The sequence below is a fragment of the Vipera berus genome (genome assembly GCF_964194415.1).
Source record: "Vipera berus genome assembly, chromosome: 5".
NCBI classification, from domain to species: domain Eukaryota; kingdom Metazoa; phylum Chordata; class Lepidosauria; order Squamata; family Viperidae; genus Vipera; species Vipera berus.
In genome coordinates, this window is record NC_138207.1 from 61,437,175 (window position 1) to 61,454,060 (window position 16,886).

General features: G+C 37.8%; 1 protein-coding gene across 23 annotated transcripts in view; it reads left to right on the forward strand.

Annotated features, from left to right (window-relative positions):
- The window catches only part of LOC308668493 (scavenger receptor cysteine-rich domain-containing protein DMBT1-like), a 68,586-nt gene that overhangs the window by 2,607 nt on the left and 49,093 nt on the right, over positions 1 to 16,886 (forward strand). For 21 of the 23 annotated variants that reach the window (XM_081328466.1, XM_081328470.1, XM_081328465.1 and 18 more), the window contains 6 exons: positions 284 to 328; positions 12,490 to 12,705; positions 14,125 to 14,343; positions 15,614 to 15,925; positions 16,030 to 16,056; positions 16,689 to 16,715. In XM_081328466.1, the coding sequence (XP_081184592.1) occupies positions 284 to 328; positions 12,490 to 12,705; positions 14,125 to 14,343; positions 15,614 to 15,925; positions 16,030 to 16,056; positions 16,689 to 16,715 (846 nt within the window). The remainder of the gene's footprint in view (positions 1 to 283; positions 329 to 12,489; positions 12,706 to 14,124; positions 14,344 to 15,613; positions 15,926 to 16,029; positions 16,057 to 16,688; positions 16,716 to 16,886) is intronic. The other 2 variants (XM_081328472.1, XM_081328473.1) reach the window with 1 other exon arrangement.

Genomic DNA, 16,886 nt, shown 5'->3' on the forward strand with positions numbered 1-16,886 from the left:
AACTGAATGTCCAGATTTTCATAAAAATCATATGTGACATATTATACCTTATGCAGCAATAAAATTAAAGAATCAACATTTTTTGCCTCTTTGTTAAAAGATGCTGAATTACTACCAACAGGCAAGTCTCTTTAATTACTCCTGGTTAAAAAGGAGAGGGGGTTGATCTTTCTTAAATCCATAATCACTCAGGGGAATCACAGTCATGATATTGTTCATTAATTCTATCCTTTACAAATTGACAAAGTAGCTTCTCTGAAATGTCTTTTTTTTCTGATGATAGGCAACACAGAAATGCCAACCCCAACTCCATTTTTTACGTCTGAAGGTAAGCATCTTAAAACATTATTAGTTTATTAGATTTTCATCCCACCTTTATGGCCCCCGACCTTCGCTCCTTCCGGTGCGATCTCAAAACCTTCTTTTTCGAACAAGCTGGCCTGGTCTGACGGGATGGGGTTGGGTTTTTATAAATAGTTTTAATTTTAATATGTATTAATTTTATGGGCATAATGGTTTAATGGCTTTTTAATTTTTGTATTCTGTTTTTTATTATGTATTGCCCTGTTCACCGCTCTGAGTCCTTCGTGAGAAGGGCGGTATACAAATTAAATTATTAAATTATTAAATTTTATAAATAACTCATGTCAGCAAACATACCTAATACTCCTTTCTTTTCCTATTTTCCCCACAAAACCAATGTTGTGAGGTGAGGTGAGCTGAGAAAGGATGACCGCCCCAAAGCCACCTTCCCATCTTTCATTCCTAAAATGAGATTAGAACTCAGAGTCTCCTGGTTTCTAGGCCAGCACCTTATCCATTATTGCAAAAGGAATAAAAGGGTATCAGACATGGGTGGGACCAGGTGAGGAAAGGAAGAGTAGATTTGTCAGTGACTTAGGATTTAGGATTTAGGATTTATTAAATTTATATGCCGCCCTTCTCCCTAAGGACTCAGGGCGGCTCACAACAATAAAAATTAAGAGACTTTTACCAGGAGTTTGCTCAATTGATATCAGTGTTGCTTTTGGCATAAATAATGTTTGTTCTTAACTTTTAGGAAGAATAATAGTTTTGTTCCCAATATACCACCGTTAAACTTGTTAACTGCTATTCAGGAAGCGGAACTATCTAACAAGCTAGTGAGAATTCATTTGGAAACAGTATGAGTGTATGAGATGTTTGCATCCAAATTTCAATTTTGCCCAGAGATATTGCATTGCTTCAGATTATTATGTAGGTTTGGTGAGGGTTTGGCAAGGAAAACAATCTTTGGCTCCAGGGTCACATGCAGTTTCCCAAAGACTTGGCAGTGAGTTTGGGCCACCTCTCTGCAATTCTTTTTTTTATTATTAAAGAGTTTTACAAAAACAAGATTTTACAATATATCCCCAAATCCCCCCCACCCCGAACCTGCCCACTTGCCCCCCCACTTCCCAGAGCTAAATACAGGATTATAGTTATAATAATCATATTCTAAATAAAAATTATGCATAATATACAATTAACCAAATTCATAATGTGCTTTAACTCCCCTTTAACATAGATACATACAAAGTACCAACACTAAGATCAATAACAATATCCCTCTAAAATCTACTCATAAGCTAAATGGAACTTTTTAGTCCCATATTTATTCTGAATATAATCTATCCATCTCCTCCAAACTGAAATATATCTTTCCTGTGAATGATCTTTCAAGTAAGCAGAAATCTTAGACATTTCTGCAAGATTCGAAACTTTAAACACCCATTCTTCTATAGTAGGCAAACTATCCTTCTTCCAATATTGTCCCACCAGTAACCGCGCTGCTGTTATCATATTCAACATCAAATTGGTTTCTTTAACATCGCAATCTACAACAATACCCAATAAAAACAATTGCGGAGAAAACTTTATCTTTCTCTTAAAAATCTTTTGAATGCATCTATAAAACATTTTATAAAAATTTTCTCTTAAGTTTTGAGCCTGAGTAAATTTAACATTTCTGACCCAAATTATCTCCCAAGTGTCCAGCGAAATTGGTTCCTGAATATTTTGTGCCCACTTTATCATACAATCTTTAACTTAAGTCTCTAATTTGTTTTACTAAATTTTGATCTGTAATTGTGATGCCAACTTTTTGATCTAACTTCCACCTAGCTTTCAATTGGGTATATTGAAACCAAGAGTGACTTATGTTTTCTTGTCTTAACTCATCTAATGATTTAAGTTGCCAATCATTCCCTTCCAATCTAAGTAATTCCTTATAAGAAACCATATCCAAACTCACTCCCATAGATGAGGACCCATATTGTTGGGGGCAATTAAGCTGACTTTGTAATAATGCCGCTTGGGGGTGAATGAAAGCCCTAATAAGCAGGCATATACATAGAATGAAGGCTACTGCTAAGCTTGTAAGCCGCCCTGAGTCTTCGGAGAAGGGCGGGATATAAATGGAATTAAAATAAATAAAAATAAATAAATAGATACGCCCTCTATCGCGTGTCCAGGAATTCCCCAAATCGGTATTTTATAATTTAACTTATAATAATACTTTTTCCAGACACGCAATAAAGCACTTCTAAGAATATGGGATTTAAAAGCCCTGTCCACCTTCTTATCATAAAGCAAATATGCATGCCATCCATATACCAAAACCCAACCCTCAAGATGAAGTATTCTCTTATTAGTTAAATTAAGCCAATCACTAACCCACGTCAAGGCAACCGCATCATAATACAATTTCAAATTCGGCGCCTTAAGTCCCCCTCTTTCCCTAGCATCTTGTAAAATCTTAAATTTAACTCTTGGTTTTTTCCCCGCTGAAATAAATTTATTAATACCCTTCTGCCATTGATCAAGGTTGGCATCCTTTTTCAATATAGGTATCATTTGAAACAAAAAGAGAAACTTTGGCAGAACATTCATTTTAACGACTGCAATTCTTCCCAATAAAGATAATTGTAATTTTTTCCAATTTTTTTTTTTGGAAAAAATTACCTCTCTGCAATTCTTAATGTGACATAAGGAGAACATTATTCAATACTTGCAAAATGCTTGCATTAGTTGAATTTAAATTAATTTAAATCAATCAATAATGTGAAATCATAGGATGCCAAAAGATTAATTGTAGTGTTGCCATGCCTGTACTTAGAAAGGTTTATTTTTGTGATGTCTCAGAAATATGGGTGGTATTTGACTTATGACTACAATTGAGCCCAAAATTTCTGTTGCTAAGTGAGACATCTGTTAAGTGAGTTTTGCCCCTTTTTACGATCTTTCTTGCCATAGTTGCTAAGTGAATCATTGCAGTTGTTAAGTTAGTAACATGGTTCTTAAGTAAAACTGCCTTCCCCATTGACTTTGCTTGTCAGAAGGTCACAAACAGTGATCAAATGAACCCAGGACACTGCGATTGTCATAAATATGAGTCAGTTGCCGAGTGTCTGAATTTTGATCATGTGACCATGGGGATGCTGCAACAGTCGTAAGTGTGAAAAAAAGGTCATAAGAGACTTTTTCCAGTGTCATTGTAACTTTTTTTTTTTATTGAAAAGTTTTAAAATACAGTTTTCCTTTAAAAACCCCCCCTTCCCCCTCCCTCCTCCCCCCCTACCTCCCCCCCTCCCCCCTACCTCCCCCCCTACCTCCCCCCCTCCCCCCCTCCCCCCCCCGACTTCCCAGAGCTAAATACAAGGTATATATATATATAAAAAGCAATCATAAACAACCATATACTAACAACTATAAATTCTAAAATCCATCACTCTCTAGCTTATATAGGATAAAACAAACCTTAGCAATATTAAATATATATAAAAAACTAGAATAGAAAAAGAAAAAAAAACGAAAGAAGACTTATTCGAATGCTACATAAAACTTCTTAACCCTATACTTGTTCTGGATAAACTCAATCCATTTTCTCCATTCCATAATATAACGTTCTTGCGAATGATCTTTCAAATAGGCCGAAATCTTCGCCATCTCTGCCAGGTCGGAAACCTTTAAAGTCCACTCTTCTATGGTCGGCAGTTCCTCTTTCTTCCAATATTGACCTATCAAAAGTCTTGCTGCCGTGACTAAATTCAACATCAACTTGGAGTCCACAACTGTAGCGTCGACCATTATTCCCAACAAAAAAAATTGCGGACAAAACTTTATCCTCCGTTTAAAAATCTTCTGCATATTCCACCAGATTTTTATCCAAAAAACCTTAACCTTCTTACATGTCCACCATATGTGAAAATATGTTGCATCTTCATCACCACACCTCCAACATTTAGGCTGGTAATTCGGATACATACTTGCAAGCTTTTTAGGATCTAAATGCCATCTATAAAACATTTTGTAAAAGTTCTCTCTTAAATTTTGAGCTTGAGTAAATTTTACATTCCTCACCCAAATCTTTTCCCACGTGTCCATTGTAATAACTTCCTGAATGTTTTGGGCCCATTTTATCATACAATCCTTAACAAGCTCTGTTTCTGAGTCAATTTCTATCAATGCAAGATATATCCATTTGATATGTGCTGGTCCCTGATTTCTAATTTGCTTTATCAAATTTTCATCAGTCGTTGCAAATCCATTTTTCTGGTCTTCTTTCCACCTGGCCCGTAACTGAATATATTGAAACCAAGTTTGAACAACCTTCTCTTCTCGCAAGAGGCTATATGATTTCAAACACCAAACATTCCTTTCCAAGCTTAAAATTTCCTTGTAGGTAGTCACATCATGTTTGAAACCAGCATGTATATTTTCTATCGCGTGTTTTGGAATTGCCCACAATGGTATCTTGCTGCTTAACTTATGTCTATACTTCTTCCAAACTCTCAGCAATACCTGCCTTAAAATATGCATCCTAAACACAGTATCTACCTTCTTATCATACAACAAATATGCATGCCAGCCAAACAACAAATCATGGCCCTCAAGATTTAATAACCTCGGTTGCGTCAAATTAATCCAATCGCTTATTCCTACTAATGCAGCAGCTTCATAATATATTTTGAAATTAGGCAATTTAAGGCCACCTCTCTCACGAGTATCCTGCATAATCTTAAGTTTAACTCGTGGCTTTTTCCCTGCCCAAACAAATTTATTGATACCACGCTGCCATTCCTCCAAGTTAGAATCTTTCTTAAGAATCGGTATCATTTGAAATAAAAATAAAAATTTGGGCAGGACATTCATTTTCACTGCTGCAATCCGTCCCAACAAAGACAATTGCAATTTTTCCCAACTCTCCAATTCTTTTTGAATTTTCCCCCATAGTTTTTCATAATTATTTTTATATAGCTTTGTATTAGAGGGCGACAAAATCACCCCCAAATATTTAACCCTTTTAACAATCTCAAATCCAGTTAATCCTTCTAAGAGGGCCTTCTGTGAAACTGTCATATTTCTAGCCAAAATTTTAGTTTTCTGTGTATTTACTTTAAATCCAGAAACCTTCCCATATTGTGTTATTATCTCCATCAGGTCCACAACAGAGTTCTCTGGCTGGGTCACTGTAACAACCAGATCATCTGCAAATGCTCTCAATCTATAGTCCTGATCTCCAACTTGTATCCCCTTAATTTTTTCCGAATTCCGAATCTTAACCAATAATATCTCTAATGTTAACACAAATAACAAGGGCGATAGCGGACACCCTTGCCTTGTGCCCTTCTCAATATTACATGCTGCTGTCAGGCTATTGTTAACTATGATTCGGGCAGTTTGTTTTCGATATAATGCCCTAATCGGTTGTAAAAATTTTTCCCCAAAATCCATTTTGTCTAAAACTTTCAACAAAAATTGCCAATTCAATTGATCAAAGGCCTTTTCAGCATCTAAAAAGATTAGCGCTGCAGAGATCTGGTTGTGCCTTTCCAAAAACTCTAACACATCAACTATATGTCTCACATTGTTTTTCATTTGCCTACCACTAATAAACCCCGTTTGATCCCCATGAATCACCTGTTGCAGAACCCTCATCAATCTATTAGCCAAAACCTTAGCAAATATCTTATAATCTGTATTTAAAAGCGATATCGGTCTGTAGTTTTTAACTTGAGTAGCATCCTGGTCTTCCTTCGGAATCAAAGAAATAAAAGCTGTTCTCCAAGACGGTGGCACCTTTCCCCCCCTCTGGATTGTCTGGAACAGTTCCTTTAACGGTTTTATCATCTCTAATTGTAAATTTTTATAATAGGCCGCAGTCAAGCCATCCGTGCCTGGTGCTTTATCCATCTTCAGTTCCTTAATTGCTGTAAAAATTTCTTCTTCTGTAATCAGTTGATTAATCCCCTCTTTTTGTACTTGCGTAAGAACCGGGATGCTAGCATTCTCCAAGTATATATCAATATCTTTTGCATTAATTTCCTCTTTAGTATATAATTTCGAATAAAAATCCACAAAAGCATCCTTAATAAGATTCTGTTGAAACACAACCCTTCCTTTATACTCAATCTTATCTATATTAGAGGCCCTTTGTTTTTTCCTCAGTCTATAAGCTAACCATCTGCCTGGTTTATTAGCGTTGCAAAAAGTATTATGCCTAGCAAACCGCAGATTGGTCGCCACTTGATCAGCCATTAATTTATCAAATTGTCCTCTTAGCAGTCTAATAGCCTCCTTAGTCTTCACATCCTCTGGGTTCAAAATCAAAGCCTTTTCTTTTTCCTTTATTTCATTCTCCAGTTCTTTCCTTCTAGTTTCCACTGCACGTCTATTATTCATATATATCAACACCCCTCTCATATAGGCCTTGCTAGCGTCCCAAACCATATCCATAGAGGTACCCTTATTCATATTAATCTCAAAGAAATCCTTCATCCGCTGTTTGCATTCTTCCACATTTCTCTGATTTCTAAACAAGTTCTCATTTACGCGCCACGAGCGCCTATCTCTTTTCTCCTTATCAATCTCCAACCAAACTGGACTGTGGTCAGAGATAGTTCTTGCACAAATCTTCACCTTTTTAGTTCTCAAAAAAAAATCATTAGTCAACAAAATAAAATCAATCCTCGAAAAAGATTGGTGTCTGTCAGAATAAAAAGTATAATCCTTCTCCCGCAAGTGTCTCTCACGCCAAATATCTCGCAATTCCAGGTCATCCTTCATTTCAAAAAAAGATTTAGGCAATCTAGCATGACTTGGAATGCGCTTAAAAGCTCCAGCCTTATCCAACTGTACATCCAAAACACCATTCCAATCCCCCATAAAAATAAAAGATTTATAATCCAACTGGGTAAGCTTTGTGTGAAGTAAGCTAAAAAAGTCAGCTTGTTGTTGGTTAGGTGCATATAATCCAACTAAAAGCGTCTTTTTACCTTCTAACAACAGCTCAATCATAACATATCTTCCATGCTTATCTGCTTCAATTAAGTCTGCTGTTAAGGCACTTTTAACATAAACAACCACTCCATTTTTCTTATTCTCTGCAGAAGCAACAAATTGCGTACCCAGTCTCGAGTTCAGTAAATGCTTTTGATCCAAAACTCTAATATGCGTTTCTTGCAGACATATAACATCTATCTTAAATTGTTTTAAATATTGAAAAACTTTCTTCCTCTTCTGCGGTGAATTTAGTCCATTAACATTCCAGGTTAGAAATTTAGTTGCCATGCATATCCTCCCAAAGCTCTTGGACCACAGCTTTGATAGGACTAACTTCTTTAGGCCGTGCTCCTCCCACAGCTTGGCTATAAGTACGTTGTGAAGAATCTGAAGACTTTTGCTGATCTTGTTCTTTTATTTTCTTTGCTCGTTTTAAAGCAGCACGCGTTACTCTTTGCTCTCTAGGATCATCCAAAGAAATTGTAGCTTGATCTCCTCCAGCACCATCTTCCTCTGTTTCATCCTCTTGATGTTCTCCTTCTCCAGATCCCTTTACAGCTTCCAGAAGTGTTAATGAGGTTGCTTTTAAGACATTATTGTAGAAATCACGCGCTTGCTTCACAGTAATCAGCCGATACCTTTTACCTTCATGCATCACCATCAGCCCATCTGGAATCTCCCATCTGAACCTTATATCTCTTTGCTTAAGCTCATGCACGAGAAATGTATAGTCCTTCCTTGCCCTTAATATCCTTGGAGGAATTTCTTTTAAAACCAAGACTTCTTGTTCAGCAATCACGACTTTAGCATCATAGGCAGCTTGTATAACTTGATCTCTAATTTCTCTTTTTGCAAAATAAACCACCACATCTCTAGGCAACTTTCTCTGTCTGGCAATCCATGAATTCACCCGAAACACTTTATCCATAGCTGCTCTTATTTCAGATGCTGGCTGGTTCAATACCACTTCGAGAGCCTCAGAGATCAGTTGCTTTAAATCTTCTTTACTATTCTCTTTTAAACCTCTAATTCTGACAGCAAACTGCATCTGGTAAAATTGGGCAAGGCTTAACTCCCTTTCCATTTTGTCCCTTGCATTTTCATTCTCCCGTGCTTTTACTTCTAATATAGCATTCCTTTGAGCCAAATCATCCATTTTTTCATCTAATTCTTCCACACATTCCGCCACTTTATGCACTGAAGACAAAATGTCTACCTTCATCACGCTGAACTTCTGTTCCATCCTCTCTTCCATTCTCTCCTCCAGTTTCTCCAATTTCTCCTCCATCTGTGCAAATTTATCACCCATTGATTGATTGATTGAGTCCAAAAGTTTATCCAGAGCATCTCGTAAATCCTTCGGTGTCAGCACTTCAGGAGGGTGCAATGCCTGTAGTGATGATTGTTGCACCGGCGAGGATCCACCACTCCGAAGAGTTTTAGGGGGAGGTTTAGCCGCCATCTTTTACTCCTCAATTATGACGCACTTTCACTTAAAAATTAAAAAGTCCAACAAACTCGAGAGTATAGTAAAATAATCCTCTTCACCTTTTCCTCTTGTACCGCTCTGCCTGCTCCTTTAAACCATAGTCCTTTCTTCAGGCAGGGATGGTTCGCAGACGCCTGGCTCTGCTCCAAGAAGTTCGGAGCAGAGACGCCGGCCAGCTGGGAGCGACCCAGGCTTCGGGGGAGTTCAATCCTTCAGCCGCCCAAGCTCCAAGCTCAGGCGGCCCTGGAGAACTCTACCCCTACCTGGGGCCTCACCCCCTCCTCTTCTCCCGAGGAGGGGGCTTCAATTTCGCCCGAACAGCTGATCGGCGCTGTTTCGGGCGAAAAAACAAACAGCTGAGCCGCGGGCAGCCCGGGAAGGCTGTCTTCGGCGCCGCGCCGCCACCGGAAGTCTCAGTGTCATTGTAACTTTGATCAGTCGCTAAATGAACGGTTGTAAACTGAGAAATACCTGTAATCCTTCTGGAACATGTTGAACGTAAAGACCAGCCCAGGGCCAATGCTATTACCTGGAATGGTTTGAATGTAACTGATTATGGTGCAGATTGAAGTGCAATTTTGTACACTTTCCTATAATGAACTGCCTTGATTGTGTAACATATTGTACAGAATCTGGGCACTTCCATACTGTCATTGTTTTGACACATCTCAAACCCTCAGAATCAGTCTGAGAGCAATTGTTAATCATCTTTAGTTTTGCCACTTCAGAAATGCTCCACCTAACAGCTTTATAGCTTGCAAAAGGAGGGGGAAAGATGAAAAAGATCCAGTTACCTGGAACTTTGACAAAAAGCGCTGTACAATTTCAATTTTTCCCCATTTTGTCTGGATAACTGAAGGGGAACTACAAAGCCTAGAATTCTCATTAAAAAGCCTGAATCATGAACTCTGTCTTTGATGGGGATACAGAGATACAGCATCTAAAAATACCGTATTTTCCGGCGTATAAGATGGCTTTTTAACCCATGAAAATCATCTCAAAAGTTGGGGGGTCGTCTTATACGCCCAGTCGTCTTATACGCCGGAAAATAGTACATAAATCAATCGAGTGCCCCCGTTCTTGCAAAGCAACTTCAAGCCTCCTTAGTCCAGTCCCCCCTCCAATGTGACTCTCCCTTCCCACCCCCAAGAGCCTCTCAGCCCCTTCCCCTCCCCCTTGCAAACGCCAGACCCCGGGAGCTCTTGCGTCTATTCCAAAGGGTGGGTGGAAGGAAAAGCCCCTTTCGGCTCCGGCTTGGCTGCAAGTCAGCGAGCCCGGGAAGGCACGCCCTCCCCTCTCACTGTGGAGGAAGCAGGGCAGGCTGGCGTCTGGCGGGAGCCGGCAGGGCAGTCCTGCGCACGCGCACGCTCCCTGGCTCCTAAGGAGTCCTCGGGGAGCTGTGGCAGGTGCCTCACGCTCTTCCCTCTTGAGCCGGCATTGGCAGAGACGTCCGGCATCGGGCGGGAGCCGGCAGGGCAGTCCTGCACACGCGCATGCTCCCCGGCTGCTAAGGAGTGCTCGGGGAGCCGTGGCAGGCGCCTCACGCCCTTCGCTCTCGAGGCGGCACCGGCAGAGCCGTCCAGCGTCAGGCGGAAACCGGCAGGGCTTTGCATCATCTGCATCAGACGGGTCTGAATCGGGCTTGTGTCGGACAGTTGGCAACTGGCATGTAAGTATTTTCTGGCGTATAAGACGAAAAATCTTGAAAATCTTCTCAAAGGTCGGGGGTCGTCTTATACGTCCAGTCGTCTTATATGCTGGAAAATACGGTAAGTATACAAACAAACCCCTAACTTGCATCAATTTCAATTACATTCAAAGTGACTTGGAGATCAATAGGCTTAGCTTTCCCACCCGACTGACATCCTGGGGACAGAGATCTGAAACTTCAAGTAGCGCTTGTTTTAGTGACCACAACCTGGTCACTAAGTAACATGGTCATTAACTGACCACAACTGTGCTTTCTTTTCCCACCACTTCCCTGCCCTTGGGAATCCTCACCCACAAGACTAGGAAAATTAAGCAAGAAGGGAATTAATGCTTGCATTTATGTTCAACTGAGAGGAAAGGATTACAAGAGAGTAGGCAGGTACACAGAATGCACATCAAAAGGAAAATTTGCCTACCAAGTTAACTCTAAAATTTGTTGGTTTTGTCAGACCTTACTACAAACTCCGTAGAACTGACTACGCAGGAAATAAGAGTATTTATTATATGTTGAAGTGGATTTGCCTTTTGGTGTATGTTTTGTAGCAAGATCATCTACAAATGATTACGATTAATTTTGAGACATTTGTAAAGCCTGATTTCTAAACTTGGACAAATACTATTTTTTTAAAGGGAACAATCTTGTTCTGTCTGATAAAATATTGCATCTAAATAAAACATACACTGTTTGTTGGGCAAAATTCAGCTGTATTCTTTATTCAGCATAATAAAGCATAATACAACTGACCTGTTATGTCATTGCATAAACACACAGAGACAAGAGTTTGAAAAAACTCTTATGTACTGTAAATATTTGCTGAACAGCATCAGTGTTCTGGTTTTTACATTAAATCGTGATCCCTTGAATCTAAAGAAGATACTCTAAAAGCATTGAAAAAATAAAAAACACAGTTAAAAAGCGGAATGTGTCAACAGACAGAATTCTGTTAAATCTGATGTCATTATCAATTGCACTAATATTATGATATATATTAATGGAAAAGCTTAGAAATTTATCTGTCAAAACAGACCCAATAGGCAAGTATCAACGTATCTTCAAATTTTTAACCAAAATATGGGAAACACACCACCCACAGATTAGCCTGGTTGATTTTTCAAGGTTAAAAATGTAAGGGTTAGCTATTCCACTGATGGGCTTATCCACAAATATATACAGTGTTCATTTCTCAAGGCTAGTAAACACATTAAAAACAATTCTTATTCTGAAATAAAATAAATCCTTGCCTTATGCTATGTTATATTACTATTGCTACCTTTATTGAAACCATAAGTAGGAATATTTATTTATTTATTTATTTATTTATTTATTTATTTATTTATTTATTTATTTATTTATTTATTTATTTATTTTTGGGACTTATATGCCGCCCTATCTCCCGAAGGATTCAGGGTGGCTAACAACAATAAAAATACAATAATACAAAAGTTAAAAAAGAATTAAACTAGCAGCCCCAATAATAAGTTAAAAACATTTTAAAAATACATAAATTACTAATTTATGAAAGCAAGTTGGCTGCCCAAACTGAAATTTATTTAGTAAAATAAAAACCTTATTGAGATCACAGGTGGATATCTAATATTATGATTTTTTTGCTTCTGAAAAGAAAGCAGCATAAATAATAGTTTGAATTTCTGAAAAAGAAAAAAAAAGAAATTTATAGTATTCTTTTGGATATCCAGATTGCTTCACACATATAACATCACATTTTCCATGAAGCTAAACTTGGATTATTTCCAGGATTTCAGAAATGGTTCTAATGGCTTTTATTTTATTTTCATTTCTAATTATTATTATTATTTTTGTAAACCCACCTCAAAGTCACAGGTGAGATGGGTGGAAGTAGCAACTGAATAAATAAATATTTGCTCAAGTTCGTGATGGCAGGCTAGAATCAAAAAACTCACTCATGATTCTTCTGAAGCTTATTCTTATGTAACTCAAAATTATTTTGATTCCTATTTCTTGGTAGATTCCACATATTTCCCAACTGAAAAAACCACCCATCCAGCGACTGAGAAAGAAATAACACCTACTATGAGAACATTAGAAATGTCAAATGGAACCACAACATCATCTAAGACTACCCATTCAATAACCCAGAAGGAAGAAACAGTGACGCCAGGCTTGGCAGCCACTTCTCAAGGCGCTGTAGAAGACTTGACATCTGCTCCCAGCTCCATAACTGGTACTACAAGTTAACTCCAAGTATTGCTCTGAATAGTGAGAGGGCATATAAATTTGATATGTGGGTTACATAAAGAAGTGATAGTGCCCTGAATGATTGGGAGCCAAATAAATCAGGCTAACTGGGGGAAAAGCAATATGATGAAGTGGTTTGGTCAAAGAATGAACAAGGAATGGATTTGAAAACAAACATATCTAGGAGAGCAATAGCTGATCTCTAGGCTATGTTCCAAAGGCTCATGGTCATCAGAAAATTCACCACGGAAAAGAAAGAAAGTTTGAAACAACATAAAAATGACGTTGTTTGTTTACAAGAGACATATATTGTATTAAGTTTTTTTTATTGGATTATATGCTCCAAGTCAACAATAGTAAAAATTCTTTAAATTTTTACATCAGAGACTAATCGAACTGGATTATAAATTTGTTATTATGATGAGGGACTGGAATGGAGTTTTGGTGCCGTTTGAAGACAAGAAGGGACCCTCTAAAAACTTTTTTAATTTGAAATTGCCTAAAGCTTTTTTTTATTTGAAGGAAGATCTGGAATTATGGCGGGAAAGGAATATGAGAGACAGACTTGTTTTTACAGAAAATATATGAAAGAATCTTTTGTTATAAACATGCATAGGTACCTTGATAGAAAAGGTTTGGGATACTAGTCTTATTTTGAATCCATTGGATAATGGGGTATTATTGTAGATTGTGATGTTAAAGAAACTAATTTGATGTTGAATAATTATGGCGGGAAAGGAATATGAGAGATAGACTTGTTCCTACAGAAAACATATGAAAGAATTTTGTTACAAATATGCATAGGTACCTTGATAGAAAAGGTTTGGGATGCTAGTCTTATTTTGAATCTATTGGATAATGGGGTATTATTGTAGACTGTGATGTTAAAGAAACTAATTTGATGTTGAATATAAAAAGGATAGTTTGTTTATTATAGAAGAATGGGTGTCTAAAGTTTCGAATCTTGCAGAGATGTCTAAGATTTTTTGTGTATTTGAAGGATCATTCACAGGAAAGATATGTTTCAGTTTGGAGGAGAAGGATAGATTATATTTAGAACAAATATGGGATTAAAAAGTTCCATTTAGTTTATGAGTAGATTTTAGTGGGATATTGTTATTGGTACTTTGATTGTAGTTATGTTAAAGGGGAGTTAAAGCACATTATGAATTTGGTTAATTGTATATTTGCATAATTTCTATTTAGAATATGATTATTATAACTATAATCCTGTATTTAGCTCTGGGAAGTGGGGGGAAAAGTGGGTGGTTTTGGCGTGGGGGGGATTTGGGGGTAAAACTTTGTTTTTGTAAAACTTTTCAATTAAAAAAAAACCTTACTCATGATTCTTCTGAAGCTTATTCTTATGTAACTCAAAATTATTTTGATTCCTATTTCTTGGTAGATTCCACATATTTCCCAACTGAAAAAACCACCCATCCAGCGACTGAGAAAGAAATAACACCTACTATGAGAACATTAGAAATGTCAAATGGAACCACAACATCATCTAAGACTACCCATTCAATAACCCAGAAGGAAGAAACAGTGACGCCAGGCTTGGCAGCCACTTCTCAAGGCACTGTAGAAGACTTGAAGACATCTGCTCCCAGCTCCATAACTGGTACTACAAGTTAACTCCAAGTATTGCTCTGAATAGTGAGAGGGCATATAAATTTGATGTGTGGGTTACATAAAGAAGTGATAGTGCCCTGAATGATTGGGAGCCAAATAAATTAGGCTAACTGGGGGAAAAGCAGTATGATGAAGTGGTTTGGTCAAAGAATGAACAAGGAATGGATTTGAAAACAAACATATCTAGGAAGAGCACAAGGGCTGAGAGGAAGAGGAAGACAAAGAGGAGGGCTGCGTTTTTTCCAGGATTATTTTTTATCTCGATATATCTATGACAGCAAAGGAGTTTTTGCCAGGTTTCTGAAACATATAGCTATAAAATTTATTGTTTTTGTTAGACTTTACTACACCCTCTGCAGATCTGACTAGCCAGGAAATATCATATTTTCTGGTGTATAAGATGACTGGGCGTATAAGACGACCCCCTACATTTCCTGTTAAGTTATAGGGTTTGGGCTATACTCGCCGTATAAGACTACCCCTCTTCCAACGCAGACCAAATAAAAATTAAAAAACATCAGATTTGATTTTAATATGGTAATTTTAATTCAAATGCTTATGACATGCAGGTACTTAGTAGGAAAACTCACTTATAAACATAAGGCTGTTTGTCATCAAACATGTAAATACAAAACAGTGCAAGTGGATTAAACTTTTCCTAATTCACTCTAAAGCTTTCCCTGCGCAGACCAAATGGGAGATCCGCTCCAGGTTTTCCAGCCAGCCCGCCCAGTTCCTGAGTCAAATGTGTCCTTAGAGCTAAGCAGCTGCTCTGGCTGCTGCATTCCCCACCTGCCTTTCAAGTTGGGATAGACTGCAGCTGCTCTTCAACTTTAGAAGGAAAGACGCCCAGACCCCAGCCTGTAAAAAATCACAGACTGCAGCTTCTTCTCCAATTGGTTACGCTTTCCCTGCGCAGACCAAATGGGAAATCCACTCCAGGTTTTCCAGCCAGCCCTGTCCCTAAAGTTTCAGCACCCGGCGTATAAGACGACCCCTGACTTTTGAGAAGATTTTCATGGGTTAAAAAGTCGTCTTATATGCCAGAAAATATGGTAAGAGGTATTTAGAATAAACTGAAGCAGACATGCATTTTTATAACACTAATGAGTATCATAATAATAAACGTACTTCCAGCTGACTGCAAGGGATGCTTTCCACACAAGGAGTGCAAAACAGAACTGCAGAGAAGAAATAAAGAATTCTAGAAACTAGATATTTGAGGTGAAAGTCCAATACACATTTGTTTTCCTTTCAAGAAAAATCTCTGAGACTGGTGAATGGAGAAGACAAATGTCGTGGTCGCATTGAGGTCTTTTTCAATGGAAGCTGGGGAACAATTTGTGACGATGGCTGGGACGTGAATGACGCACAGGTTGTGTGTAGGCAGCTTGCCTGTGGAGAGGCCATTGAAGCCCTATCTAGTGCTGCATTTGGGGAAGGAACTGGCAGCATCTTCCTGGATCAGGTCCAGTGCAAAGGAAACGAATCCTCTCTTGAAGAATGCGTTCATAAACCTTGGGGCATTCATAACTGTCATCATAAGGAAGATGCTGGGGTCATTTGCTCAGGTAATCTGAACTGCTCAGATTAATAATATAATATAACCTCCTAATTCATCAACATCAGTATGTTGTCTTCTTCACCCAGACCAAAGTTATTCTTCTATTTTCAGGTCCTGCAGTCAGCACAACACCACCTGGTAGGTATTTGCTTAAATTCCTATTGTTACTTAAAACCAAATCTTGCATCCTAATTTACGGGGGATATGGTAAGTAAATAGCTAAATTGGTGACTAAATTGTTTGTGGTTAATCAATAGTGATTTGGTACTGATTGATTGGAAGCAAAATTAATTAGGTTGTTACCATCTTGAATGGGATCACAAAGGATCCTAACTGCTATTATGTGTAAACCTTTCAGACAGTCTTAATTGATAATGGGCCTCAGTAGAAAAAAAGTGCATTTATTATTGAACTTATAATGATTTGAAGATTTCTTGTTATGCAGGTTTCAGTAAGTTATGACATTATCTTTTATAACAACATCAGCACTTAACAATGTTAATTGAGCTGGCAGAGTCAATTCCAGTCAGTAATTGAGGACTTACCTGTAGTCTCAATATAAAAGACAACAAGCATCAGTTCTTACACCTCAAACCAGGCTTCCAATACTCATTTTTATTTTACTTCTTATATCAAACTAAAGAAGAGTAAAAAAATGTAAAAAATAATGGTAACGTAATAATAATGGCAATATAATGTAAGCTCCTAATTCATCAGCATCAATAGGTTGTCTTCTTCAGCCAGATCAAAATTGTTTCTTCTATTTTCAGGTCCTGCTGTCACCACACCAACCCTAGGTAGGCATTCGCTTTAATTTCTATTGTTACTTAAAACCAAATCTTGCATCATAATTTAAAGGCAAATAGAGCCAGTAAAGACTTTAACACCAAAGAGAGAAATAAGATTGACCCACTTTCTGATCTTTCTTTTCACTGAAAGAACAATCTGTGAAATAAAATTAGTCTTTA